The sequence below is a fragment of the Melospiza georgiana genome, chromosome 3 (assembly GCF_028018845.1).
Source record: "Melospiza georgiana isolate bMelGeo1 chromosome 3, bMelGeo1.pri, whole genome shotgun sequence".
In the NCBI taxonomy this organism is placed as follows: Eukaryota; Metazoa; Chordata; class Aves; order Passeriformes; family Passerellidae; genus Melospiza; species Melospiza georgiana.
In genome coordinates this window covers 95,856,335-95,884,299 of record NC_080432.1, presented here as the reverse complement: position 1 = coordinate 95,884,299, position 27,965 = coordinate 95,856,335, and the positions used below count along the sequence as shown (strand labels likewise).

Here is a 27,965-nt window from a genome sequence, read left to right as displayed (position 1 = left end):
ACTTTGAACGCTGCATCTTGCAAGTTTGCGTTGCAGTTTTATGTACCTTCCTAACCATACTCAGATCCATGCCATAATAGACAATGCACCTATATTTATAGGTGGAAGTTCTACTCCAAAAAGCACACCATGTAAAGGAAAGGATAGGATTGAGAGCTAAAGAATTACTGTTACTCCAGGTTTACCAAGCTGTCATTTTTGATGGCTTGTAGCATAGGGGCGGTAGTTTAGCCATCTTAGCAGCAAGCTCTTTCGGCCTAATAGGATTGTACCATTTTCAGTTCTGGTGCTGTCCTGCCTCTGTTGGACCTGTCTCTGTCACCTCTGCTGTGAAGCATCTGTTGTATGTGATGTGATACCATCTTCAGGATTTATATACATGTTTGTAATATCAGAGCAGTTTGCAGTACAGCACTTTAACGGGGTTCTCTGAAACCCAGAGAAATGAGCCGGAGTGCTCTCTTCACACCTGATTATTTTGTGCTTGGTCACTACTGTGACAAATGCTACAGGGATTGACAGTAGCAGTCGCATTCATCTGTACCTTATAAGTAGTTTATTGAACACAATGTAGGCTTCCAGAAGGGAACATAAAACATACAAAGGAGGTGGTTTCAAGGCTAGTGGGTACAGGTTGTTTTCCTGGAGAGTTCTAATTCTAAAACAATGAAGAAAGTGCTTTAGAGATCTACTACCAGATGTCCAAATATCCTAGACAGCTTTTTGGAGAAATTAGTGGTGGAGAAAAATATTGTAAATAAAACAAATTACTGTTTAAGACACCATGGGATAATTTGACAGCTACAATGCAAAGGCAGAATATACTATGTTTTCATTTGTTTGAGAATCCACCTTCCCTGAATTGTCTAAAAATGGTATTCTGATAGGTGAAGTGAGACCAGAATAAATTGTTGTTTTCTGTGTGTTTGTGTAATTTGAGAATTCTAATTTTTATAGTGTATGTTAAGGTTAGTTGGTTAGATTAAGCTAAACAGGCACTTATATTTTTCTAAACAGCTTCAAAATATTTTTCTTTGATGCCTTTGTTTTATCTGCTGAGTTAAATAGTTTTGCTTTAAAAAAGACATTGCTTACTTCATCATCAGGTTTTTAAAAAAGAAAAAATACAAATGCTCAGCTTTTGATGGGACCAGTAGAATGCTACATCTTTAATGTGTATGGTAGTCCTAGTTCCAGAGTGATAAAATGATATGACTCAATCCCAAGCACTAAATGGCAAAAAGGGAAGAGGATTCAAGACAGGGAGATGGACACCCTTGGGGAATGTCTGACCAGAACGTTGAATTGAGATTGAATGGATGTCCTATGTATGAAAACTTCAATACTCTTGCTTTTTTGAATATTCCTGTAGTGTCTTCCATTTTAGTATAAACACACCATTCTTAAAACTTATTTTAATCATCCTGTAGCTTGCTTTAAGAGAAACTTCAGAATTTCAGTTCAATATCCTTTCTTCTGGAATGATTTCACGTGTTCATGGTTTCAGTTGCCTCTGCCAATTCTCGATCTGAAAATCCATTATGTTCTCATGTAGTATGAAAGCAAGGTAGCTTTGAACTGACTTCCAGTTCAAAGTGTATTATTTGGCAATGTAAATTCATAAAATGATTAATGTAATAAATACAAAATTGTCTCACATAATGGCACGCAATGGTTACTCATTAATTGTCACCATTTCTTCCATTTTTTGCTGAAGTGAAAGATAAAACAGATTAAACACAGCCAGCTGCACTTCAGCACTTTGCACTTCTGCTGTGCTGAAGACCTTTATGAAATGAGATGAACACACTGCAAATAAGTTTTCCTCAATTAATAAAATATGAAATTATTATAATGACTCAGTGAACGATAATCCAGATTTTCTGCTTCTGATTATACCTCTCAGAAATCATGGCAATAGAAGCTAGAAGAAAACTTTTAAATAACACCTTCCTACTTTATTACAACAGAGTTGTAAGGAAAATCTTTTGGATTGAAATGTTTGTTTAGATTTAGCTGTACAGAAGTGCTGTTTTTCTAATTGTGATTAGAGTTGATTGGGACTTTCACTATGACATTAATGAAGTGAATAAAAAGTATCTTTAAAAGTCTCATCCTTTCCTTTTATTAATGTCCACAGCCACTGCTAATCCTTTCAGCAGAGTTATTTCTTCTAGTATTTGATTAATCAAATTAACATTTGATTGATCACCTTGATCATTTCTTCTGCACAGAAATTCCCCAGTTAGGTATCTGGTTTTAGTTCTTAATTACATATATTTTCCCCATACACAACCCTTGCATGTGAATACATTGTTTTTTACAGTTCTTATGAATATTCTCATTTCAAGTTTTCAGCAGCAGCAGCAAAAAAGAAAACATATTTGATATTAGCATAGGTGAACCTTGGCAGTCCAGGTACACATCCATGTGGTTTATAGAGAAAACTGAGAGTAAAATTGAGGTTACAAGCTCTCCCTCTAAGCTACATCCAGTGTCTTTCCACAAGTTCCAGCAACAAATTGACACTGATCTCAGAGAGAGAAGCAAGAGTCAAGGCTCAGATTTTTCCTGAGGGGTGTGCAGACTGTGTGAAATTCAGAGTTTCCCAAACCTTGAGCTAATTTTTCTAAGCAAGGACAGCATGCCCCATTTGGGGATATAAAAGGCTGCCAAAAGCTGTTTCTAAAAGCTGAAGTTTGATACGCTTGCATTTATAGTGTAAAATTACAATGATCTCAACATTGTATCTTTTATTTTCCTTATATACATTTAATGTTAGGTTTTGAATTCTGACTGCTATTGTAGTTTTTGAGCAGTCATAATTACTTTCTACTTTTTGTGCTGAGATTTGATATAAACTAGTCTGGTCCCTGTCCCCTACCCCCAAAGGAAGAATTTATCTGGAAAGGTGTTCCAGGCAAGGTTGTTGAGGTTACTCAGAAACCAATTACATACTAGCTCAAGGGAAACAAAGTAAAGAAAAAGGTGCAAGATTCTGACAAATAGTCCATATGTATTCTCTAAAAATATCTTACTCAGGCTTTTATGCCATTGGTTCATTAAAAAAATAAAAATGTATTAGCACCTAGCAGCACAGATGCAATGAAATTTTCATTAATATTTCCATTGTAAATCACCTCTAGAGAAATTTATATAATTGAAAGGGTTTTCATTTGTTCCTCACTGGTAGAATAGTAATCCAATTGATTTAAATGCATAGCTATTGCATTGAAAGCAGTGTAAGTCCCCAGCAAGTACTGCTATACAGGCTCTATGTAAACATTATATATAGGTGCTCAGTGTCTGTAAACTCATGTATTAATTAAAAAGAATTACATATTTTAAAGAGCAGTCATTATATTTCAAAAGCATGTATCTGATGCAACATTAGAATGAAAAGTATTTATTTTCTCTGGTAGGAAAGGAGGAGTTTTTCACATGCTTTTTCACCTTCCTCCCATTTAATTAAGCATCTGTCAATTAAAATATTGTAGATAGAGCTGTGTAATTAAAAGGTGCTTTCAGTGAATTTTGAAGACATCATATTACAACTTCAAATTGTTACTTCACCTGAAAGAGCATGTTTCCTCTATAGAAGCCTTTATCTATTAAATGATTTGGTGATGCATACTTTACCAGATAATTACTGTCTTCTTAAAACTGTCACAGAATTGTGCACCTGCATCTATGAATTCCATTAAAAATATATAAATACAGACCCTCTTCTGAATTCATGCTGCATCAAAGGATGCACAGGTATTTTGATATCGTAATTAAATCCCTCTGAATTCTGAGACAAGTTGAAAGCTCTGACTCCTATCTACAGTAGATATGACCATAATTTGTTTTGTTGTCTGGGCGTCACAAGAGTTTTATCATATCTCTACTTCTGGCTATAAATTTGGTATTTTTGTTGTTCAGTTATTAAAGTGAGCTAATGTGTGATTCTTATTGCTAAATGGATCAGTCATGTTTTCTTCTCCAATCAATGGAAAGCCCCTGCTTTCTGTCTGTCCCTGTAATAAGTATTAGCAAACACTCAGAGGGCAGATAGGTTCATTGATATACAGAAAATCAACCTGCCGATATATGTATATATACATACATTTCAATCACAGACCAGACTAAAAACTGTAGAGAGACCACATTGAATTCACTCTGAGTTGAATGTTGCTGGTGTTGTTGCAAGAAATTATGTGATCCTAATTCTCTTTTTTTAGAATAAGTGTAAGACAAATCTGTCCATTTGAAAAGTATATTATATTGAAGGCTCTTTTTTGAGTATGCTGAAACATTTTTAGTAACAGAGCTTTGACAAAACACATTCCAGTTAGCATCAAAAAGATGCATGAAAGCCAGTATTTTCTAATCTAAGAGATTGTCATGAAATCCACTGAAACTTAATGGCCAATGTTTTCAGTTATAGCTTAAGGCAATGAAGCTATGCCAAGCTATTTTAGCATTTCAGAGTTTAAGGCATGTCTGGAAAACACTCTTAGTCATACGATTTAATTTTAGGTAGTCCTATGAGGAAAAGATATTTAAGTGATCCTTATGGACCCCCTCAACTTGAGATAATCTGTGTTTTTTTTGTTTCTATAATTCAAACCACAGAGTTGTTTTTATATCATAAAAATATATCAATATATAAATATCAAATATGTTAATGTTGCTACCATTTTTATATACGTGTTTTACAGAGGGATATTTTATATTCTTTTCAGAAATTCTCAGCAATCCTCACTAAAATGGAAACAGCAAAAATTACTTTGAGAAATAAATAACAGCATCATCATTATCATCTCTTTTTGAACCAGTGTTGACAAAGGCAGTAATCAAGATTAGTCATACCTCTTACATGTGCTCTGTAGAAATATAAATTTACAGAACAGGATCAAGGCTTTAATGATGTACTTTGAAATATTAAATCCTCTAAAGCAGAAATTTGATAAAGTTCAAATTATCAGTAAAAGGTTATATTTTTTCCTATGGATGGCACATTCAGTCTTATTTCATAAAATGGTATAATCATAGACACATTTAGGTTAGAGAAGACGTCTAAGATCATCAAATCCAACCTGAGCTTAACCAAGAATGGCCGAGTCCAACACCAAACCATGTCTCTAGGTGTCCTGTTTATATACCTTTGAAACATCTCCAAGGACAGTGACTCAATCATTTCCCTGGGAAGCCTGCTCCAACACTTGACAACCTTTCTGTGAAGAAGTTTTCTCTAATATCCAGCCTAAACCTCTCCTGGTGCAACTGTGCAACTGAGGCCATTTCCTCTTGTTCTATCACTCTTTATTTGAGAGAAGAGACCAACCCCTACTTGGCTACAACCTCCTTTCAGGTAATTGTAGAGAGCAATAGGGATGCCCCAGAGGTGCCTTTTCTCCAGCCACTGGCCTTCTTATTCACCCAGGCACATCCAGGCTCATGTTCAGCTGTCAACCAGGACATCCTGGTCCTTTTCCACCATTCCAGGGACTCTGCCCACAGCCTGTAGCACTGCAGGGGACCATCATGACCCATGTGCAGGATCTGGCACTTGGCCTTGTTGAACCTCATACAATGGATAGAGTCTGTCCAGATCCTTCTGCAGTTCCTTCTACCCTCCAGCAGATAACACTCCTACCCCACTTGGTGTCCTCTGCAAACTGACTGGAGGTACACTTGATCCTCTCCTCCAGATCACCAGTAAAGATGTTAAACAGGACTGGCCCAAATTCTGATCCCTGGGGATCACAACTTGTGACTTGCTCCCAGCTGGATGTAACTCCATTTACCAGCACTCTCTGGCCCCAGCCATCCAGCCAGATTTTAACAAGTGATGGATGCACCTCTCCAAGCCATGGGCTGCCAGCTTTTCCAAGAGAATGCTGTGGGAGGCAGTAACAAAAACTTTACTGAAGTCCAGGTAGATAACATGCATGGCCTTTCCCCCATCCACCTAGTCTTGTAATAGAAGATCAGGCTGGTCAAGCAGGACCTGCCTTTCCTAAACCTGTGCTGGCTGTACCTGATCAGCTGGTTGTTCTGCATGTGCCACATGGTAGCACTCAGGATGATTGCTGGTCAAAGCCCCATTCAGCCTGACCTTGGATACTTCCAAAGATGGGGCATCATTTGTCTTTCTGCAAAGCAGACACTGTAATATGAGATTAAAAATACATTTAAAACCAAGTTTAATCTTGCTGAATAATGTGACCCTGAGTATTTCTGATTCCAAGTAAATTAACCCAGCTTCAGCCTTCCTGAAGCCCATGTTTAATGGAAAAGGCTGCATCAACTCAAAATAACACTGTGGCTGCTTTCAAGGGAGGGCCCTAGAAGTAGCTGGAAATTAAATTACTAGAGAAGGTTCAGAAAGACTTTCTTCTGATGACATGATATTTTTTTTGCAGAGATTTAAAATCAATGACAGTTTAAAAGAAAGGGAAAATGAGTTTCCCAAACTCTGTGAATTATATGGCACAAAAAGAGGAAAATTTGACAGTCCCAGCCAGCTGGGATCTTTTCCCCTTCCTTCTTATGCTGTTAGTGGAAACTTAACTATAGAGACATGTCTGATTACATCTCCCCGTTAGTAGTGTACTTTCTGAACTTATTCTACCTCTTGGAAGACTTTTTTGTTGCACCATAATGACTAGTTATAGAATTGTTTAAGAAAGCCTAAAACACTTGCCTACAGTGTCATTCATGGGTCAGTGATTGCTAATGGGATACTGAGTCAGGCCCTCCTCCACATCAGCAGTACACAGCTGTCCCAGGTAGGTAGTGATTATGTGTCATTAAAACTTCATTCTTGTTCACTGTTCTGTCAAAAACGAGGTTTTTGTGTTCAATCCATTTCTTAATGGGCAGGTGTTAAAGCAAATTGGCATTAATTGGCAACATTGTTGGTGACCTCAGCAGAAAACTGAAGGTATGAAATGATCAAGAGCATAAAAGCTGTGATTACAGAGATGAGCTCTATTTTAGTGCTTTGGAGGAATGATGTGAAGAGTTTTCAAGATGAGCAGCAGTAGGTGTTTAGTGGAGAAATGCCTTGAAGGTCAGCTAGCTCACTACACTGGGTCAGACCAAAGAACCATCCAGCCAAAAAGCTTGTTCCCAGAAGATGCCTTCAAGAGAATGCAAGAACAGAGGAAATATGTGCAATTATTTCTGGGAATATTTCCTCCGTCTCTGGTGACTTCTGACATAGATGCTTCCTGAACCAGTTTGTTATATAGACTAACACATTCATTCTCTGTTTTTATCCTATGTCTTTTACTTCTAATCAATACCCCTGCTTCTTATGTGAAAATACCAAGTGAACCACTGTTTCTTAACCCCTTTCTCTGTTATTTATTTTTTACACATCTCAGTCATACAATTCCCTCTGCAGTTTCTTTTCCAGACCAATGAATCTTTGTTTATCTAATTGGTAAAAAAAAATTTCAAGATCTAAATTTTCAGTTGTAATCACCTGTTCATATCCCATAACAGTGGAAAAAGTTAATATTGTTTTTCTTCATGTGCATTGCTCATGCATGCATTGATCATTGCATACATTTATCTACTATATTTTTAGCAGTTCTTTTATGTCTCATTCAGTATATTGTGCTTCTTAGACAGTGCTTTCTCTTGTTTTTTTACTTGCTTCCTTCTCAGTTTCTTATTTTTATCCTTGTGTTTTGCCGAGAATATATCACGGAGTCTCGGATTGAATTGTTCATAGATTACAGGTTAAATAGAACAAAATGAGCTGCTGGTCCTATGATAGAATTTTGTTTCTCTGCAATGGTCTTATGGACATAAGTATTCCCTGGTTTGCCCTTAAGAAAATGAAGAGGAGTAATTCCAACTTTATGCTCTACAATAAACTGGTTAGTAGAGTATGGCTTCATAAGAAATACATACTTGACACTTAGACTAGCTTGACCCCTTCATACCCTGTTGCTGTTCTTGGCCATTAATGTTCAGATCATGCAGTAGGGTTTCTGCAGATATAAGTAGTTTGGAACCGTGGGAAAAAAAATTAATTATTCCTTCTAGAGTACTTTTCAAATATCAAATCTTTGAAATTGTCTGGGGAAGACTCATTTGCTTTAGGAGTTCTCAGCAGTTTTAACAGTTTAGTATTTTGACATGAATATTTCTATGCTGCAGTTTCATAGCTTTGGGGTTAATGGATATTTTACCAAGTGATGTTGGCCAATTTTCCCTTTCAATTCATTAACCTAATGAATAGCTGTGATGTACATTTTCTAAAATTCTAGCTTTTACTTGCATTGAGATACTTTTTCTTTATGCTGATACCCTACTGAAGCATTTGATTGAAGTGCAAGGGACTCAAATGGAAACATTAAATTACCTATGTGACCTACTAATTTTTTTTTTCCTGCCAAATGCTCTTAAATTACCTAGAATATTACAGAATATTTATCAGGATGTTCAATAACCTGTTAAAAGAAATAAAATTAATAGCTCACAAGAAAAATATATTTATGTTTAAATTGTCTAGATGTTTTCTGCATCTTGAGAGTTTAGAGTGTGGGAACAATCAATGATGTTGTTCCAGGAATTTTTGTGTTCCTTTATTTTCTCATTCTTGGATTCAGTGATCATAATCAAGTATTTCTATACTTGATATAAATATCTGGGAATAAAACAATGTCTTGTTTTATTCCTAGACATTTTTGTTTCCAGACAGACAATGTTAGATTATGTTGGTCCTTTTCAACTTCAGATTGCATGGGTTTCTGTCAATTATTTTGGTTCATACAGAATTCTGTAATTAAAGTGTCAGATTCTTCATTGTGATACTAATAAATTTATTATAGATTTTAAAGTCACCTTAGCTTTTTGTGTCTAATTTCATAAAACAAAATTAGTGTGTGTACTTGATTATGAAATACTCATACTGCAAAAACACCAGGACATCTCAGTCAAATGAGACCTGTATGGTTCTAGGGGATAGCAAATGCTCTAAATGAAAATCTTGTCCCCAAAATAAATTCTGTCTAAAACACTCCTTTATGCTACCAACTCCAGCAATTTCATTACAAGTTGTTCTTTTACTAGGAAATTATACTTCTGTCATCAAGTCTCAGTTATCCTGTTAGAATTTGAAACTCATTATTTTGATTTATTTAAAGAATAGATCAGCCCTTGTTGACTGTAAGAAGGGGCTTTAAGGGGGAAAATGTAATCCTAAATCCTTATGAGCAAGTAAAAGAAACAGATCATTCCTAGAATGCTTTTTATTATGTGTAAGTTTTATGGGTTTTGAACACCTGGCAGAACAGAACTGAATTTGAGTCATTCTGTGCTTTCTTTGCTTTCATAAATACTACTCAGTGATTATGAACAGCTCATATAAAAATAACTAACTTTCAACTCTATTTTCTACTGGAAAGTTCTCTGCTCAGTGTAGGATAAAAAATTTTGGTTCGGAAAGAGCACAAATGCCTAACTTTGACCTATATGTATATGTCTGTAAATCTTTCTCAGCCAACTGTATGTAAATTTTACTGGTATCTTTATAAAAGAGTGAAATGCTCAACTCTTGCCTTTCTAGTAGAGACATTTGAAGAAAGACTTCAAAGATAAAATTTCAAAAGTCATCCATCTATAGTATGATAACACAGAAATAAGAATTTTAAATCTACTCCTAAATTATATAAGAGCACAATGCACAAATAAATATTCTAGTGTAGTATTTAATTAGGATATTATTTATATCCTTTTTCTGTTGATGATAGAAGGATGCAGAAGAGTCATACAGAACAAATTAATTTAAACTGCAAATGTATATTATGCTGCATTTAGAATAAAATCATGGTATTTATGGCTGAAAGCTCTTTACTTTCTAGTATCAATATTAACAAAAATTTAGATGTGTTTAATGTTAAAGCAATACTGAAATTGCACGAAGAGCAAAATATCAAGATGGGTAACATACGAGTTTTCATTTCTCTACTCCACTCTGAGTTTCTTGAATACTTTTATTGTGATGATTATTCACTTCTGAGACAAACAGAGCCAGAGATGCATATTCATGGGTTTTTCACTCTATTGTATTCTAAGCTCTCCTACTGTTTCTCATTTATTCTGCACAGGCTCCATCATCACCTTCTTCACCTGTAGCTAATGAACCAAAATACGAGAAGCGCTGGCTAGACACCTTATCAGTTCCTCTGTCGATGGCTCGAATCTCGAGGTACAAAACCGGAACAGATAAATTAAGGTTTGTAATCTGAAAGGGGAGGCACTGGGTTAGTTAGCTGTACAAAGTGTTTTGCTGTGGATTGTTGGCTTTACAGGACCTGAGTGGAGATATGCAATTCTTCTTATTAAAAGCTATGCAGTTCATCTTCTCCCAAGATTAATGGTATTCATGGTGATTACCAAAGATAAGGTAAAGCTCCTACAAATACATTTCTATAATCTGTTGTATCTTGGGAATTCAGTTAGCATCAGCAGCTAGCACAAAAGTTAATCCTGGTGCTATGAGAATGAATTTTGAAGCTACTACATTTCCTTCAGTATACCTAATAGGATACTTCTATATTCCCCAATTCTAATATTGTCAATTAACTCCCATTTTTCATTATAAATGATGACACAGTGCATAATCATCATGCCTGTGCTATCATGTCATGTAGATATACTTTTATCAGTGTCATAAAGAAATTCATATTGATGAGATTTTGGCAAAGTACATGGTACAAAATACTGGATTTTTGATCATAGATTTTTTTTTGCATCTCAGAGACATAACTAATGGTTAATAAACTGTGGAATAGAATGTCAGAGGCTATTTTACTGGGCTGCAGGAAATATAAAAGCAAAAGTGAAGTTTAATAAAGCTTCAATAAATAATATGCTTGAGAAAGTTTTACACATTGCAGAATACATAAGCTTTTTCTGCAAACCGTTCTATGGTACAACTCTCTCAAATCTACCAGTAGTTGTAGGCCAAGCAGTCCATAGTTCTCCATATGGATCAGAACAGGAGTTCATTCACTGTCCTTATTTTCCATGGTCTTTAGGGGTTGCCCTATTTTTATTGGCCTTTAATCCATATTAAGGAGATAATTGGAATCTCTACAGAAGAATCAATGTACAGGTCACCTGCTATGAGGAGGTACCAGAAATTCGTGTGAAAACCTTTATTGACTTCTGCCAGATTTTTTACCTGTTTCCTCAAAATGACCTGAAACACATTATTTTTCTAGTAGGACAGATATGCTGCTTTAACTTACAGTAATTCATCTTCTAAGGCAGTTGGCAGCTCCTCTCCCAGACTTTGTGTTAAAGCATCACAGGTGAATAATAAATTGTCCAGAAAAGTTTTAGCTTCTTCCACAGACTTTCTTTGAACTCTTAATTCTCTTCAACTAAGTGTCTCATCACTTCTCCACCACTTTCTTCCTCTCTACTTCAACTAACAAGTTCTGCTGTCCAGTCTTGTCCAATCTATCACAGACCTATCACATTCAGTGAATTAAATAAAAAAATCTCAGTGTTCACATTTAGGCATCAACTTATCATCAGTGTTCTAGAATATGAAGGATAAATGAAAGAGGATAGAACATTTAAACCTCTGACTTCAGTTACCACCCTGATAAATTTCATTCCTGTGCTGTGTACTTTACACATTAGATGGAGAAATCCCAAGGGATTCCAGTTCCCAGAAGAGTGGCATGTGAATTTTGAGAATTCTCTGAAGTAAAACGGCTCCAGCTTTGTACTGGGTCTGGCTGAGATGGAGCTCATCTTCTTTATAGTAGTGCACATGGTGCTGTGTTTTCATTCGTGACTAAAGCAATATTAATAGCACACCAATATAGTGGTTGTTGCTGACCAGGGCTTGCAGACCATCAAGGCTTTCTCTTTTTCTTGGTCTGTCCTACACAGTAAATAGACCCAGGGTAGGCAAGAATTTAAGAGGAGGCATAATCAGGACCAGTGAACCAAACTGACCAAAGGAATATTCCATGATGTGCAGTATCTTTGCTCAGCAATAAAAACTGAGCAGTGAGGGCGTGGGGAAAGTGAGCCATTTCATGGAGACTGTCAGGATATCATTCTGCTTGTGAGAGATAGTGAGTGGTTGTATTTGCATCACTTGCTTTGTTGTAATTTCGTTAGATGGGGGTTTTCCCTCTTCTGTTTATTTATTAAACTTCCTTTATTTCAGTTTATGAGGTTTTTTCTTCTTCCAATCCTCTCTGCTATGCCTCTGGAGAGGGCTGGGGGAGTGAATGGCAGTGTGGATTCCTGGCTGCTGGCCCGAGATCAACCCATCACAGATATGTTTTTTGTGTAAGATCTGAGGAACTTAGTGCTTTCAGTTTTAGTCTTGGAGAGACATATTCTCTTGTGATGTATCTCACTCCCATATATATTTAGTATATATTCCACTCTTCTGTTATTAGTGGGTGTTTTATTATTGTTGTATACACTCTGAAGGAGTATGAACTAATGCCATAAAGCCTACTGTCATCCCATGATACTTTACTTCTAGAGTAAGTGCTCCTTGCTTCTTTTGGTGAACCGAAAAATCATCTATATGAGCATTAAAGGGATATTGCCTTGAGGCTAAGTGTGGATGAGGCGTTTCCCATATTCTTACTAAAAGTGGGATTTCTGTGCCTGAGGACACCAGACTCTTCTTACCATGTACTGAAATGCATGTATGTATTTTTGCTATTATCCAACTCATATCCTCTTTTTGCATTTCCCCATGTTGATATATGTAAAGTGTCCAACATATGTCTTCTGTAATTACTCTCTAAAATCAAATATTTGCTCTGCATGAAATAAAACCTCTGATCAGTCTAGATAAAAATCCAGCTTTCAACCACATCTGCCTGTCTTTGTTCCCTTTTAGATTGCAGCCATCAGTCTAAAGCAATCGGAGTGAGCACAAATTCATTCCCCTGAATCGATCCCAGATCCTTCTGACTGATTTCCTAATTTTACCATATTTATTTGGAGCCTATTTTCATACATGGCTTGACAGCATGTTTATTTTGCCTGTACTACATGAGTCCATGAGTCTGTCATAACTTGTATGTATCCGGCATGTTCTTGGGCTGTATTATATCCTTTGTGGTTAAACTGTGCAGTTTAAATTCTTCTGTAGCTCAGTTGAGTTTTCCAGTAGCTTTGCCCAAAAAAAAGGCATGCTTTCAGCATACTCTTGTGTCATGAGATGGCCAAGATCACATGTATCTGTTTGATTCTAATTTGTTGTTCATGTGAAAAGAAAGGCAACTTGCCTCTGGCTTTTCATTTCACTTGACTTTTTATTGTATTTTTCACAGGAAGTCTTTAGACTGTGACTTAATGACACAAGAATATTTTTTTCATATATTTTTAATTCTGTTAACACCATATGCATTAACAGAAACAAGAGAGAATGGGATAGGTATTTTCCTTCCATATAAAGGAATGGCTAAAATACTGCACACTGGGCATGTGAAATATGTTTATCAATACCACAAAACAAAAGCAAAAAAAATTTCCTCTGAGTATTTTAAAGAAAAGATAAGAAACATAGTAGATGTCATTCCTGTTCTCAATGGAAGATTAAACTTTGTATCAGCTACTGAAATCAGCTTGAATTAGTGTATTTCACATTCTTGATATGGTTGGAGTCTGTCTGAAGGTATTTATATATGTAGCATGCTAATTAGTCTTTTTGGTTAGTTAGAAATTCATCATTTTTTTATTCATTTGCCCTTATTATATAGCACTACTGCTTTTATTATTCTAGACTTCTCACTAATCCATCAATGTAATTTTTCTCTGTGAGAAGTAAGGCAATATGAATGTAGTGAGAATGCTATTGCTGTGAATAGTCTTAACTGCTAGTTGGCAATGGAAGCATTTTTTGACTGTTGAGGATTGAATTGGTCAATAAATGTGATGTAAGCTTAACAGAGAAATAATATCAGTAAGTTTTTCTCACCCAAAGGAATTTGTGGTTCATATTCTAGTTTGAGATGGTTTTCTTTTTTAAGATAGAAAACTAAAGATAAGTAGTCTTTTAGAAGGTGAGGAATACAGATCATGCACTGTAGTCTTTCATTTTTGTTATGTAATTTTTATTTGGGGAAATGCAGATATTACTATTTTTAGTCCTTACAGCTGATACTGGTAGTAATGTATAATGATTTTATACAGTGTATTGGCAGAAACTTTGAGTAAAGGTACAATACATATAACATCTTGAACATTATGAGTTGAGAGACTGAAGAAAAAATGCTTATTTCAAATATGGGAGACTGAAATAGTGAGTGGAATGAAAGTAATTCATGCCCAGTAGCTATGAGCCCATGTAACTGTGATTTCAATTACAAAACAACCTAATTAGATTTAGTGCTATTTTTATTTCTTGGTATTCTGACCATTGCAATTACTCCAAAGTATTGTGTGTTTTTAATTTTTTGTTAATGTGTTCACTGTGTTCTAACAGATTTTTTTCTGAAGAATTATATTTTCCATTTATCATTTCAGTAAGATAACAAAATGCCTTTAATTAGGTAAATAAATTGAAAACTAAGAAATTGAATGAACCATTTTGAAAAAATCTTGAAATTAAGCACACTGAGTTACAAAACTAAATTAACTTTCTCACAGTTTTCTGACATATCAGTTAGAAAATATCTGTAGAAGTATATATGTTTGCCTTACTTCAGTTATCTTATTTGGTTTCTATAACTGTAATGAAAATAAAAGTTACAATACTGGAATCAAAATTTTCCCCCCAAAACCACAAACATAAAATGCAATTAAGTTTATGTTTAATGTTTTGATATCTTCTGAGCTACACGGTTTCTGTCGATAGTGCAGTTATGTGCTCACATTTAAGCATTTTGTAAGGTCCAAGGTTCTGTGACCTTTACAATACAAAATCCCATTACTTCTAACATGAGATTTCAAAGAGATTAAGTAATTCACATCCTTCCTTTTGGAGAATTTCCACTCAGATCTACCCATAGTCCTTAGAACTTCAGTCTTAAGTAGACATTCTAGCAAGAGGGCCGTGTAGTATTATAAACAAGCCACAATAAAATGTTGTAACAAAAGCAATAAAAACTAGCTCAAACATAAAAAAAAATATACAAACAGGAGGAAGTACTGATTCAGGACCTGGGAAGATGCAAAGCTGATCAAATCCATCTGTCTGTATCAGCATGGTAGTAAAGATGAAGAGTAAAGATGAAAAGTCAAGCCTACATCTAGATTTTTGTAGAAATATCTATATAATGAAATACCTATATAAGTCTAAGAGAGATGGCTTCACATGCTGCAGATACTAAAAAGTAAAAATATATGCTTTGCTGGATTTCTTAGCCTTCAGTAAAGTAAAAGTTCAGCTCTTCCCATTTCAGCTGGCACTGAAAATACTTTTTATCTTAGAAAAGTCTTTGGATTTAACACCTCTATAGCAGCAAACTGCTTGTATGGAAAAATTTCCTTAATAATATTAATTAGTAGTACTTGTTTAAATGTGTCAATGTCAAGAAGAAAATGTAAAGTCTTATCTGTTATTCTGAGTGCCATGCTCACAAAGAGTGTTTATTTTATTACAAGAAATTAATACCATAAACAAACTCCAGAAGAGACCAGGAATGCAGATCTATTCATAATTTCACCATGAAAGTGAGATAGAAAGACCCTGAGTATTGAAAATGGTGCCTCATGCTCCTTAGCAGAAATGCTTGAAGGAAACAAATTTACAGATAAGGAGAAAAATCTCAAAGTAAGAAATGTGATGGCAGTGCAACACAAATTTCTAGTATTTAGGAAATGCAAATAATAATTTCTTGCTATAGTTGCAGTAGTCAGTAGCATAACTTCAGAAACAGAAGATGTAGAAATTTCCTCTGTCTGTGTTTTAAAATCATCTTAGGGCCTCAGGGAAAAAAGAAATGCAAACCAACAATGAAAATAAAAACCTACAGCAACTTCATAGCATCTTGAAACATTTCAAACTTATTATTTGGTATTAAATGGAAAGCTCCTCCTTGACAGCTAACAGGAGTAGGTGCTTTGTTGTGTCTTTTTTTCTTTTCTCTGTTTTGAGGAAATGGCAGAGAGAAATGCATGTCACTTAAGCCTGTAGGATTTATTTTCTTGTGAATTCCAGTGCCATCTTGGTGCTTGCTTTGATTGTTTCACTTAAAACAAAAGCCTTAGGATTTATTTTGTTAAGCTTTTGTTTTTAGTTTGGATATCTGTTTTTACTTGTAGCCTTCTGCACACTATGCTTTTTAAAACACATTGTGGTACATGGAACAATATCAATATATTATGGGATCTTCAGAGAGAAACTTTTGTAACTGAAAGCAAGAAATAAAGTAAAGTTTGTAGTAAAGTTGATTAAGATTCAGGGCAAAATCACCGTGTTACTACCATGACTGGCATATATAAACTTTGAAAAGCACTGGCTGTTTCTTTGTCCTATGTCATTTACACTGAACTGCTTTCTGCTAAAACCACCTTCCTGCCAAGCCAGCCCAGTGGGGACAGCAGTGCCCCAAAGGTCTCAGTCTCATGTGCCAGGCAATGTGACCACCACTGGCTCATCAGAAGCCTTGAACCCTGGGAAAAGAATGTCCTGGTGTCTGTGTGCTGGAGCAAGGGAACGAGCTCTGCAGGCAGGGCCTGGGGACCTTGGCAGACTCCTCACTGAGCAGGAGCCAGCTGAGCACAGGTTCAGTGGTGAAGTCCCATATAAGGGGCTGTGTTAGCAATAACATAGTCAAGGGAAATGGTTGTTCTCATCTATCCTCATCTACTTGCATTCCTGAGGCCACACCTGAGGTAGCTCCCTCTGTGTCCAATTTTGGTGTTCCTGTGGAAAAGATTTGTATTTTAAGAAAGTTAGTGAGGAGGCTGGACTAAGGGACTAGCAGGATTCCTCACACCCTATTTGATTCTGCGCAAATATCATTAGTTAGTTAGTGAAGTGTTCGATCTCTAGATGAATATTGAATATTATTAACTGTCTGTAATTGATCACTATATTTTAAAAAGGAGTTTTAGTGTAATCCACTCTATCACCAGCACCCTGTTTCAAATAGTAAAATATTCGGTGATTTTTATAATAAAAGATGTTTTTTTAAATTTTGATTGACTATTTTGGTTGCCTCAATTGTTAACCGAGGAGTTCCCTTCTGTGATCTTTCATCAGCCACATAGGGAACTTTGTGCCACTGGAATAAGGCATTCAGGTCTTTGTGTGTCTGCAGAGGCTGAGTTAGTATCTAGACACCCTGTGGCTCCATGGAGAGCACATACTATTGCTTGGCTCTCTTAAATGCTCTGGACAGCCCTCTTGCAGTGTAAGGATCCTACCATCTTAGCTTTGATATTTGAATGGGATACCTAAGCTGGGCATTGCGAAGGGCTTCTCCTCACAGCATTAAATTAAGTCTGTTTGCAGGCACCAGTGTGTATCAATGCATAAGGGCTGACAGATTCTCACTGTCTCAGTGGGATGTTGAGGAAATGATACCATAAGTCATTTTATTACAGCACTGTTGGGATCTATGTCAGAACCTTAGGTAAAAGAACAATATGTTTGGGACGTGATTATTTTACTCAGTTTACTTGAAGGCAATAGAAGGATTTTTTTAATCTTTTTTTTTTTCTTTCTGAAGAGGTGAAAGAGATTACTGGAATAAAAGTATCACAGAATTGTGCCACTGCCATCAAGTTTTAGTAGTTCCCATGATTATTCAATCATGAAAGAAAAATGGACAATTGGCTGATACATATCTAAGTCTTTAGGCCAAGCATGTTAGTTTTTGCAAACAGCAGATATAATGCTTTAAAGCTTCTTTAAAAGCAAAGCATCTCACATATATCTATTCAAATACATTGTTTTATTTATATTGTGTATAATGGGTAGTCCTTTTCTAGCAAGTATATAGAGTTCAGTATTCATGTTCACCATCAAACAAATGACAAAGGTTAGGTTAATAACTTTTTTCTCTAAGTCAGGAATGAATAACTGCACATAAACCACTATATGTCATTTAGAATGTTGACATATGTCATCAATTAAGCAGTAGAGGATTTTACCTTACATCAAAGATCCCCAGGAAGACTCAGCAACTTCACAGAGCAGTATTCTGATTCATTAGTTAGCTTTCTTCTAGGTTGGTACCAAAAATGGGGCAATATAGCATATAAGTATAAATATCTAATATACAAATGTAGAAGGTGGTGGTGATATTCTCCATACTATACACAAAACAAATGTATGCAAAATCATTGAGCTAATTATAATTGTCTTTCACAATAGTATATAAGTAAAATCTAACTCTCCTGGCAATCATAGACATTTAAATAATCTGGTTGTCTTTCTGAAGTTTAGTTCTTGCAACTATTGTGTGTCACTTTTTTTAAATTTAGACCACTGTACTTGCATGCCACTAGTTAATGAGCTTTTGTGGTTCCTATAGGAAAATTTTAAGAGTTAAAAAAGCATATCCCACCACCATTCAGGTGTAGGGAATTTCAAAGGTACATATGCCTTACTTACTGCAGATAGTGAGGGAAGGAAAGCAATGGTATTTGCAGAATAAAGTTGCTGTAAACACATAAAAGTTGCATTAAAATTTAACAAAATGCAGTTGCACATTAGCCTGTGCCAATGCTGTTTTGAGAAGACTAGGGAAAATTTTTGAAGAAGCTTTTAAGAACGTTTTTCAAATTCCTATGACATAAGAGTGCTTGAAGTAAGCATTGCTTTGAATACCACATAAAAAAACTTTAGGAATCCAAGAAATGGAAGCTAAGGAAGACAGTGCTTTGAATCTTCATACATTCCCAGTAAACGAAGCCAAAGTGCAATAAATAAAATTGGCATTTTGGTTTTAAAAAACACTATTTTTGTCTTTAAAAAGGCCCAGTGCATATTTCCTGAATACACTACTTTAAGTTCAATAATTATGAACATAATATATATACCCAGGGGAAGTAAATGATCATCAGCACTTGTATATATTGGTACAGAGAAAATACTTCTTGTATCTGTTACTCTTGGTACTGCCCTATTATCCTTGGGTTTGTTGCCTTTCTATTGATTGGTAAATTAAACAGTCAAAAACTTGTCAAAAGGCATAAAAATCACTTGAACACTGATAAATATTGGGCAGTTTCAGAAAACTGACATATCTTCCTTTACGGATATATTTCTTCTTACTGCAGATCTAATGCATTTGAAGTGCTGGCACTCGATGGAGTTAGTACTGGGATACTTCAGTTTTATACAGCCCAGGAGAGTGCTGACTGGCTGAGAGCAATGTCTACTAACATCAGTGATTTGACACTTCAAAATGTATGTTACTTTCTGCATATTTTCTTGTTCATACTATTGTAAAGTTATTTCTAGTTTTCAAAAGGTAAAAAACAATTCACCTTTAAGTACAATATATAAAATGCTTGTGTAAAGGGAGGAAAAAGAGAAAGGACAAAATAGGGAGAGCTGCCTGATCAAAAGTATCAAGAAGTTTTCAAGGCTTGCAGTGTTAGCATAGAACAGAAACCAGTAGAAAATCAGATTGCATTTATCATTTTAAAGATTTTTAGGTCAAAATATGTATCAGTAGTGGTCATTTCACAGAGCTTTAGATGTGACCAAATATTTCATTTTCACATTTTTGTAGTTAAACCATGCTTGAAATTAGCATTTTTTGCTTTTTATTTTTTATTTTACCTTAATAAAGTCATGTTCAGCAGCTCTTTGTTAGATTTGTTTATTTTGAAACAAGCATGTGAAAATTCTGTAGCTAGTGAAGAATGATTTACTGAGACTTACTGGAGACAGTAATTTTACATCTCTGAGTTGTCTAAGAGTTGATTTATTTAAGGACACATTATTCCATCTCACTTCCTAGAAGTATAAAGATGCCTATACTATTTTAAGTTACTCCCGTAAATTAATAAGTAACAATTGTCTTTGCAAACGGAAGTATTAACTAGTCCCCAGAGAAACAGAAAATTACTATTTGGACACCACATCTATTATTCCATCAAAGAGCAGCTAAAAAACATTGATAATTATGGAATTAATGATGAAGTTAAATAGGGAACTCAATAATGTACAATTTTGAAAGTATATTTGTCTTTAAAAAATGATAAAATTCAGTCATGAAAATGCAATAGCACAGCTGTCCCTGAAAAAATTACCTGTGCAGGTTTTAATATTTATTTCTCTACATGTGCATAGTCTGTTAACTTCTTTCGTAAATTATGATTTAGTAGCCTGACTTTTATTTGTGCTTTGTACTCTAAATGAACTGTTGCTTAGGTCTCCAGATTATATTGTGAAGAATTTGTATTAAATTTCAACATAAATCTTTAAGTCTGTTGGTTAAAACAGACTTAAAATTTAATTTGTTTTCCTATTCTTCAAAAGCTACACGAATCACATTTGATCATAATAGTTCATTTATTCAATTAATTCTTTTAAAATATTCAATTGCTTAAACAATCTCTTTGTCAAAATCAGACATTTTTGCTTATGACGTGTTCTTTTCAAATACTATTTAGTGACTCAGATAATGTACAGGGTATTATTATGTAATAATTCTAAGAAAGTGTATGGTAATATTTCTAGAGAAATTCCAATTCATAGTTACTAAGCCTTTTTTTTTTTTTCTTTCTAGAGAAATTCCCTGAATAAGAGCCATTCCAACGATATAAGTGAATAAGAATAAAAACAAATGCAGGCAGCTTTTGTTAGTCATAGGGTGCTAGTCAGTTTTTTCCAAAGGACTGTGTGCAGTAATTATGTGTTCTGACACAGTATCTTCACTGTGCTGTGACCTGTCAGCAGCAATATTTTATTAAGAACTGAGCACTTTCTTAGTCTTCTCCACTATCTTTTTCTATTGAATTCTGTCAATAAAGTAGTCCATCTGGTGTTCATATAACTGGCAGTTCCCAGGAAGGACCTGAGAAACAACAGTCATGATGAATATCCATGTTTTGTGTTCTTAGTGAGTTACAAAGCAAACTCATATAAGTTCATATGAGAAGCATGTAAACTTTTTTGCTTGGACAGTGGCTTTCCAGGTTTTGTCAGGCGTGCAGCCTGTGGTACAACTGGAAAGGTCAGGCCAGAGCATTTATTTAATTATTGATCATCAGAAGGGGAGATGAAGTAGTCAGTGAGAATCCCTTTTGTTGTCCCTCTGACACTGACGTTGGGGAATGTATCCATTATTCCTTCAGAGCTTCTTCCTGTCTCTGCACTTCTCCACTCCTGTAGAGTGTCTCCCCATTCGCCAGGACCAAAGATAATCACTACTCATTCAAAAATTATTTCAGAGAGCTCCTTATCTGGTTATGGATTATTTTCATGAGTACTTGCTTCTCCAAATAGTTAAACTATTGATTTCCTATTCTGTCCCACACCATCATCTCAGTATGGAAATTAATTACTAGATACATGGTCACAATGGATTTCTTTTGCTAACACTGTTGGCATAATGTCAGCATCCTTACCTGAGCTACTATGAGGTTTTTAAGCAGTACTTACCATTATTCATGTTTTACTTCCACACAGTTTTGCATTTTGTTTTGTTGGTACTGGTTTCATGACTTTAGCTACTTTTCTCATACCTTAGTCATTCTTACTTAAACTGTGCCTATTTGTGTTACACTTATCTACACTTTTTACCCTATATATTTGCATGACATTTTAAATAATTTCTTTTAGAATTTTAGTTCTTAAAGAGCTCTTAATAGGGATTTTTTTTGTACAGTGCACCCAATCTTTCCTGTATCACTTTACCCTAATATACTTTATTTTTTTTTATTTTACCCTAATAAAGTCATGTTCAGCAGCTCTTTGTCAGATCTCCTGCTGATGCCAGGAGACAGTCCTAGTGTAGGTAGTGCAAAAATAGCTCTGCCACAATGTGACACTTCTGCTAATGTCAGACTACTCTTTTGAAGTACTACTGAAACATCTAAGTTCTATACAAAGGCAAGCTCTCTGGGGATCAAGTGTATAGGAGGAGTCATCTTTCAACAGTGGAGATGTGAGAACTTGTCACTGCATAGGAGTGCTGTCCCTGTACGTATTTAAAGAGCATTACTTGGTAGATGAGAAATAATGATTCTGGTACCAGCCTGGACTTAATTCTTAGATGGCAGAGGAGCACAGAGAATGCTGCAATGTGGAGAAAAACCTAAGAGTATCTTTTCAGCCCTCATTGCTGATACATGCTTTGTATGTTTAGCTCAGAAAATCTCCCAGTTACAGTCAGCTTTACAAGCAACATGCATTTCTGAGGACCCTTGCCCCAAATTATTCATTTCTCTGTCCATATTCTGTTTTTTCACATACTCTTCTATCAGCATGAAACTGCTCTATCATTGTCCTTTGTGATTCAGTCCTCATTTTCAATATTCTCAAAGCTTTTTGCATTTATCCTTGGCAGAAATAAATGCAGGTGAATCAGCACCTGAGATTTATTTCTTCATACACCTCTTTTCTTGCAGAAGGAGGTGCAGTTGAAAAAACTGGGGGAAGAGGAGTAACAGAAACTGGCAGTGAATCTTCCATGATTGAACAAGAACCACAGGAAATAAACTATTCTGCCTGTGCTTCTCACTGCTCCTGTTCTTAATTTCTTCAGCTGAAGGGTTCTTTGTAGGCTGAAGTGACAGTGCTATAATGGCTATGACTTTCTAGGAGAAAGTTCTTTGGGATAATTTATATATTTCTCTCTCTATTTTTCACCATTCATATTGACAGCTATCAGATATATGCAGGTTTTCTCATGGATCTTAATTATTGTGAAATATAGCACTGAGCATAATTTCAGTCTTAATCAGTAGAAGCACCTAAACGTAATGCTGTCAGTTCATTTACATTTTAGAGATTTGTTTCTTATATACAAAACTTTCTCAAGGTTTTGAGGTTTTTTCACAGTAAATTTTAATGGTGTTATTGTTTAAAAAAAATTTGTAAATAAATGAGTAGGTCATAAGCAGGTCAGAGAACAAGTTATGATGCTCTTGTTCTACTTTAAACATTATTCATGATTTCTATAAATCATTCCAGCAGTTTCATTGGAGGATGGTAGAAACTTAAAATTTGATATTAAAGTGGAGTTATTAATCCAGATCACATTGATACCCATGACATCTTTTTTAATTGTATATGTTACAATCTGTAAACCTTCTCTTTTATTTCTTCATGTAAACACATATCTGGGGATATTTTGTGTTGCAGTTGTGTGAAATGTCTGTTGTAATAGGGAGAGACTTATGAAATATGAGCTCTAAACATACATTAACAAAAAAGAAAGAAAATTGAGGAGGTTTTGCTTTCTTTACACAGCAGATTTGGGGTACATGTAGATGGAAACAAAATCCTTGTGTGTAGAAAGCAGTATACAAATTCGACTGCCTCAATGATTATACAAATGGTTCTATTCCCAGGGTGAGAATGCATAATATTTCTTCACTGATGCTTTTTTGTTGTTTTAAATGCAAAATTTCCAGTTGAAAGTACCACAGTTCAAACTGTAGAGGTTGTAAAGGGTAGTCAGTAGGGATAGGACCCACATCCCCTAAACTTGGTCAAGCAATAAGCAGTCACATAGGATACTAATACAGCCAGGAAAAAATAGGTGCCTGTGAAGATCTTTCACTGTTTCCCTGAAAGAGAATAAAGGTATATTATATGTGAAATAAATCCCAGCCTGGGAGGCATTTAGATTTAGGTAAATGGTTCTGAATAATTTTAGGTCCTTCCCTGTATGTATCCATTTAGAACAGAGTGTAGGAATTACAATTTGCTTAATAGTTCCTTTTCCAAGTAGCCTGCAGTCTTTGCAGACCCGGGTTTTTTTGTTTTAGTTCCCCTGCTGTGTCCAGCTCACATTTCTATACTGCAGTGCTAGCAAGGTAAATGTGTCCCATTTGTATTCCTGCCTGTCTGCACCAGCTGTGGAGACATGTGAAGGGCACACGTGGTGCTGGGTGAAGTGAAGAGTTCTTACTTCTCAGCCCTGTGACACTGGGATGTAATATGATATAGAAGCAGATTTTTTCCTCTCCCCACAGCAACATCAGGGCTGCAGCCATCCTGCTTAGAATAGGGAATGAGTTGCCTGTGCAGTGAAAAACTGTGGAGTCTAAACATTCTTCCCTATTATCCTTTCCAATGGGAAGCTGAGCTGGTTATTAGGGTGCTCTTCAAAATATTCTACCTGTTTGGTGCAGAAAACCTTCATAGTCAGTCTGACACACTTTTTTCCAAGCACATCTGAACCCATTTACTTGCACTGGATTGTGCTATAGTAATATTATTATTAAGTATGGGTTTGAGACACCTGAAAGAAAATTATATTTTCTGTGTGTCTAACATGGCTTTTCTGTAGTTAATTTGTGTTTGTATTTGTGTCTGAGGCACAGGAGAAAGGTTGGTCCTGACTATGGGCAGGGTGTATCAGCATTTCTACTGACATTGAAATATTCCAGGTGACTTTTCATTATGTCCTGCACAGCTCTTCTATCAGGATTAAGCCCACCACCAAATCAGACTGGTGACTGCTTCCTTCTGCAACACTGGCCATTTCACCAATTTGTTTTAACCAAGTTAGAGAGTGAGGTTCTTGAGTTCCAGCTGATTTGTTACTGATGGGGCCCCATGGGGGACTCTTCTCCCAGCCAGTGCTCCAGACCAGCTCCAGAACAGTGCAGCCCTGCAGTTGTGCCAGGCTGAGGAAGGCACACCTGGTGCATGATCTGCCAGGAGCCTTGCTGGGGCCCCTCTGTCCAGTTAGCAGCCAAATTCCAGTTCCATCCTCCTGGTTGCTCCCTGCCTGTGCTAAGCAGGGGGTGCCAGCCCTGCAGCCTGTGACCCACTGCTGTTGTGGTGGGCCCTGCTCCTCCTCTAGGGTGGCCAGGAGCTGTTAGGGCCACTTCAAGAGCCTGGCAGGATCTCCCAACACACAGCCCAAAGTGACAGCCAGGCCTGGCAGATGACCCCGGCTCCCAGCAGCTTGGCCACCTCTACCTCAGACCCTCAGTCACCCCCAGCTGTCTGACCCACCAGCACATCTGCACCATTTAACTGCACACTTCAATTCCAAAGGGCTGCAAAAGTGAGTGTGTGAGGGAGGAGAAACCCTGATGGCCCATGATGGGTTAGGACTGACTAGAGACCTCCTGCAGCCCTGAGCGTTGCTATCACCCTCTGTCCATACCGTCAACACTCCTGTTGTCATCCTACCCCTCCACATTGCCTTTTTTCCTAAGGTCATTTTGTTTATGATCATAGATACTTCACTCTGTGGAGGACAATGATTTGTTATTGTCCTCTGTTAGTTGCAAGAGTGAGTGTGTGTGTGTGTGTGTGTGTGTGTGTGTGTGTTTGTGTGTATAAACCCTGACACATCCTGAGGCCTGTGTCATTACCATGACACAAAGTCTGTTGGCCCATACAAGTGTACTGAGCCTGGCTGGGATGGGGGGAGCTCTCTTTGTATCAGCAGGTGCTGTGTTTTGTACTTGTGGCTAGAACAGCATTAATAACACACCAGTGTTTTTATTGGTGCTGAACAGTGCTTGCATGGAATGAAGGCTTTGACTTTTTTTCTCTCTGACTCACCCCACCCACCTCAGCAGAGGATGGAATAAGGAATTAGGAAGGGACACGGATGGGTTAGCTGACCGAAAGTGAGCAAAGAGATATTCCACACCATTGTGCTCAGGAATTGAAATGACATCATGGGGAAAAGAGGTGTGGGTTTATCTTCCAAGGTGCTTGAAGCTTGAAGCTTGCTTCTGGGAGGCAGAGAGTGATTGCATTCACATCACTTGAATTTTTCTTGTTTCTTTCACTTAAGCTCTGTTCATCTTGACTCAGAAGTTTTCTTACTTTTGCTTTTCCTATTCTCTCACCCTTCCTGCTGGGAGGGAGGAGGGAGTGAGCAGCTATGTGAGTGCTCAGCTACAGGCCAGAGCCAACCCACCACAGCAGTCAATGGCATCACCATATTATCATGAGTTACATCCACAGGTTTGATCTTAAAAATCTGGTGTACCCAACATACAAACTATAGCCCTGGAATTCTTCTGTTCATTTCCTATGGCTATTGGAGTTTTCCCTGTTCACAGGTGTAGGGTTTTGGTCTTCCATCACAAACCTTTCATTTCTAATAAAACAAGCTTTTTGACAACAAGATCCTTTGGAAGTACTAATCAACTCTAGGACAGTTTTCAGCTTCCTCCTAGAATGTAGGGAAGCCTGGTTTTACACTCCAATATATTTCTTTCTAAATTCTTATCTACACTTAATAAAATTGCACTTTAAAAAATGTTACATTTAAGGAAGTATTTGTGTACTATATATTTCAGTATTTGTCCACCACTCATATGTGCAAACTATGACTGCCAGAGAAAAATCAAAATGATCAAAACTCTTCATTACCTAAACAAAGAGGAAAACCTTTGTCTTGAAGAGTAAACTAACAGGAAAGCCCATGCAATTTTCATTTCATCTGTAAATACATCTTACACTTTATGGTCCAAGGACTTAATTGCAGACATCATTTAAGAATCTGCTTAAGCAATTGTTTAATTGAGATCTAAGTGAGATGTCCACAGTACAATATAGTATTTTCACTCAGACTGGCAAAGTTAAATTCATAAATGCAAATCTTTATGAGGTATTTAAGGAAAACTGATTAAAAGCTTTTGTCTTTCAAGTCCTTGGTTTTGCAAATTTGCTATAATAATAAAAATCTACTATTTAAGCACTGACTGATAAAATTTCTTACAAATATAATTTGGAAGTATTAATATAGTATTCAATAACTAAGTCAATCTATGCTAATTCCATCACAGAAACTCTTCAGCATACCAATAACTCTATGTGGTTTTCCCTCTCTCTTTCATAGATGAAAATGGCAAATAAATGCTGTTCTCCCTCTGACCAGGTAAGATTTCCATTATATTATCCATTTTTTAAAATTTTTTGTGATTGCAGAGTTGGAAGATTTGTACAGCTTGCATGCACATGTAGTCAGTTTTAAAACTGCCTAGTGGATGGACTGCAAGATCAGTGATGGGAGAGCAAAGTCCCTCCCACTGTAGGATCAGATTTGTGAACACTTCAGGAACCTGAACATGCTTAAGTCTATGGGACTTGACGAGATGCATCCCAGAATCCTAAGAAAATTGGCTGATGTAGTTGCCAAGCCACTCTCCATGTTTGCAAAGTCATAGAAGTCAGGTGAAGTCCCTGGTGAGAAGTAGAGAGGAAACACTGCACCCACTTTTAAAACCTATAGAAAGGAGGAATGCAGGAACTGCTGACCTGCCAGCCTCATCCATGTTCCTGGGAAGATCAAGGAAGAGATCCTCCTAGAAGTTGTGATACGGCACTTGAAGGGCAGGGAGGACTTGGGGAGCAGAAAGCCAACTGTGTCCTGGGCTGCATCAAAAGTAGAGTCAGCAGGTCAGGGCAGGTGATTCTGCCCCTCTGCTCTGCTCTGGTGAGACCCCTCTACCTCTGCATCCAGCCCTGGGGCTCCCAAAATAAGAAGGGCATGGACCAGCTCTAACAGATCCAGAGGAAGGGCACAAAGATAATCAGAGGGATGGAAGATCACTCCTGTGAGGAGAGACTGGGGAAGCTGGGGCTGTTCAGCCTGGAGAAGGGAAGGCTCCAGTGTGACTTTATTGAATCCTTTCAGTATCTAAAGGGGGCCTATAAGAATGACGGGGACAAACTTTTAGCAGAACATATTGTAATAGGACCAGAGGTGCTAATTTTAAACTTAAAGAGTGTTGATTTAGTTTAGCCATAAAAAATAAGTTTTTCTTACATTAAGGGCAGTAAACACTGGCAAAAGTTGCCCAGAGAGGTGATGCACACCTCATCCATGGAAACATTCAAGGTCAAATTAGTGGAGCTCTGA

General features: G+C 36.6%; 1 protein-coding gene across 1 annotated transcript in view; it reads left to right on the top strand.

The window, feature by feature from the left end:
- Positions 1–27,965, top strand: part of SNTG2 (syntrophin gamma 2) — a 116,853-nt gene that overhangs the window by 42,772 nt on the left and 46,116 nt on the right. Inside the window, exons 8-10 of the mRNA XM_058020809.1 lie at positions 10,113–10,240; positions 19,228–19,357; positions 26,943–26,981. Of these exons, the coding sequence (XP_057876792.1) occupies positions 10,113–10,240; positions 19,228–19,357; positions 26,943–26,981 (297 nt within the window). The remainder of the gene's footprint in view (positions 1–10,112; positions 10,241–19,227; positions 19,358–26,942; positions 26,982–27,965) is intronic.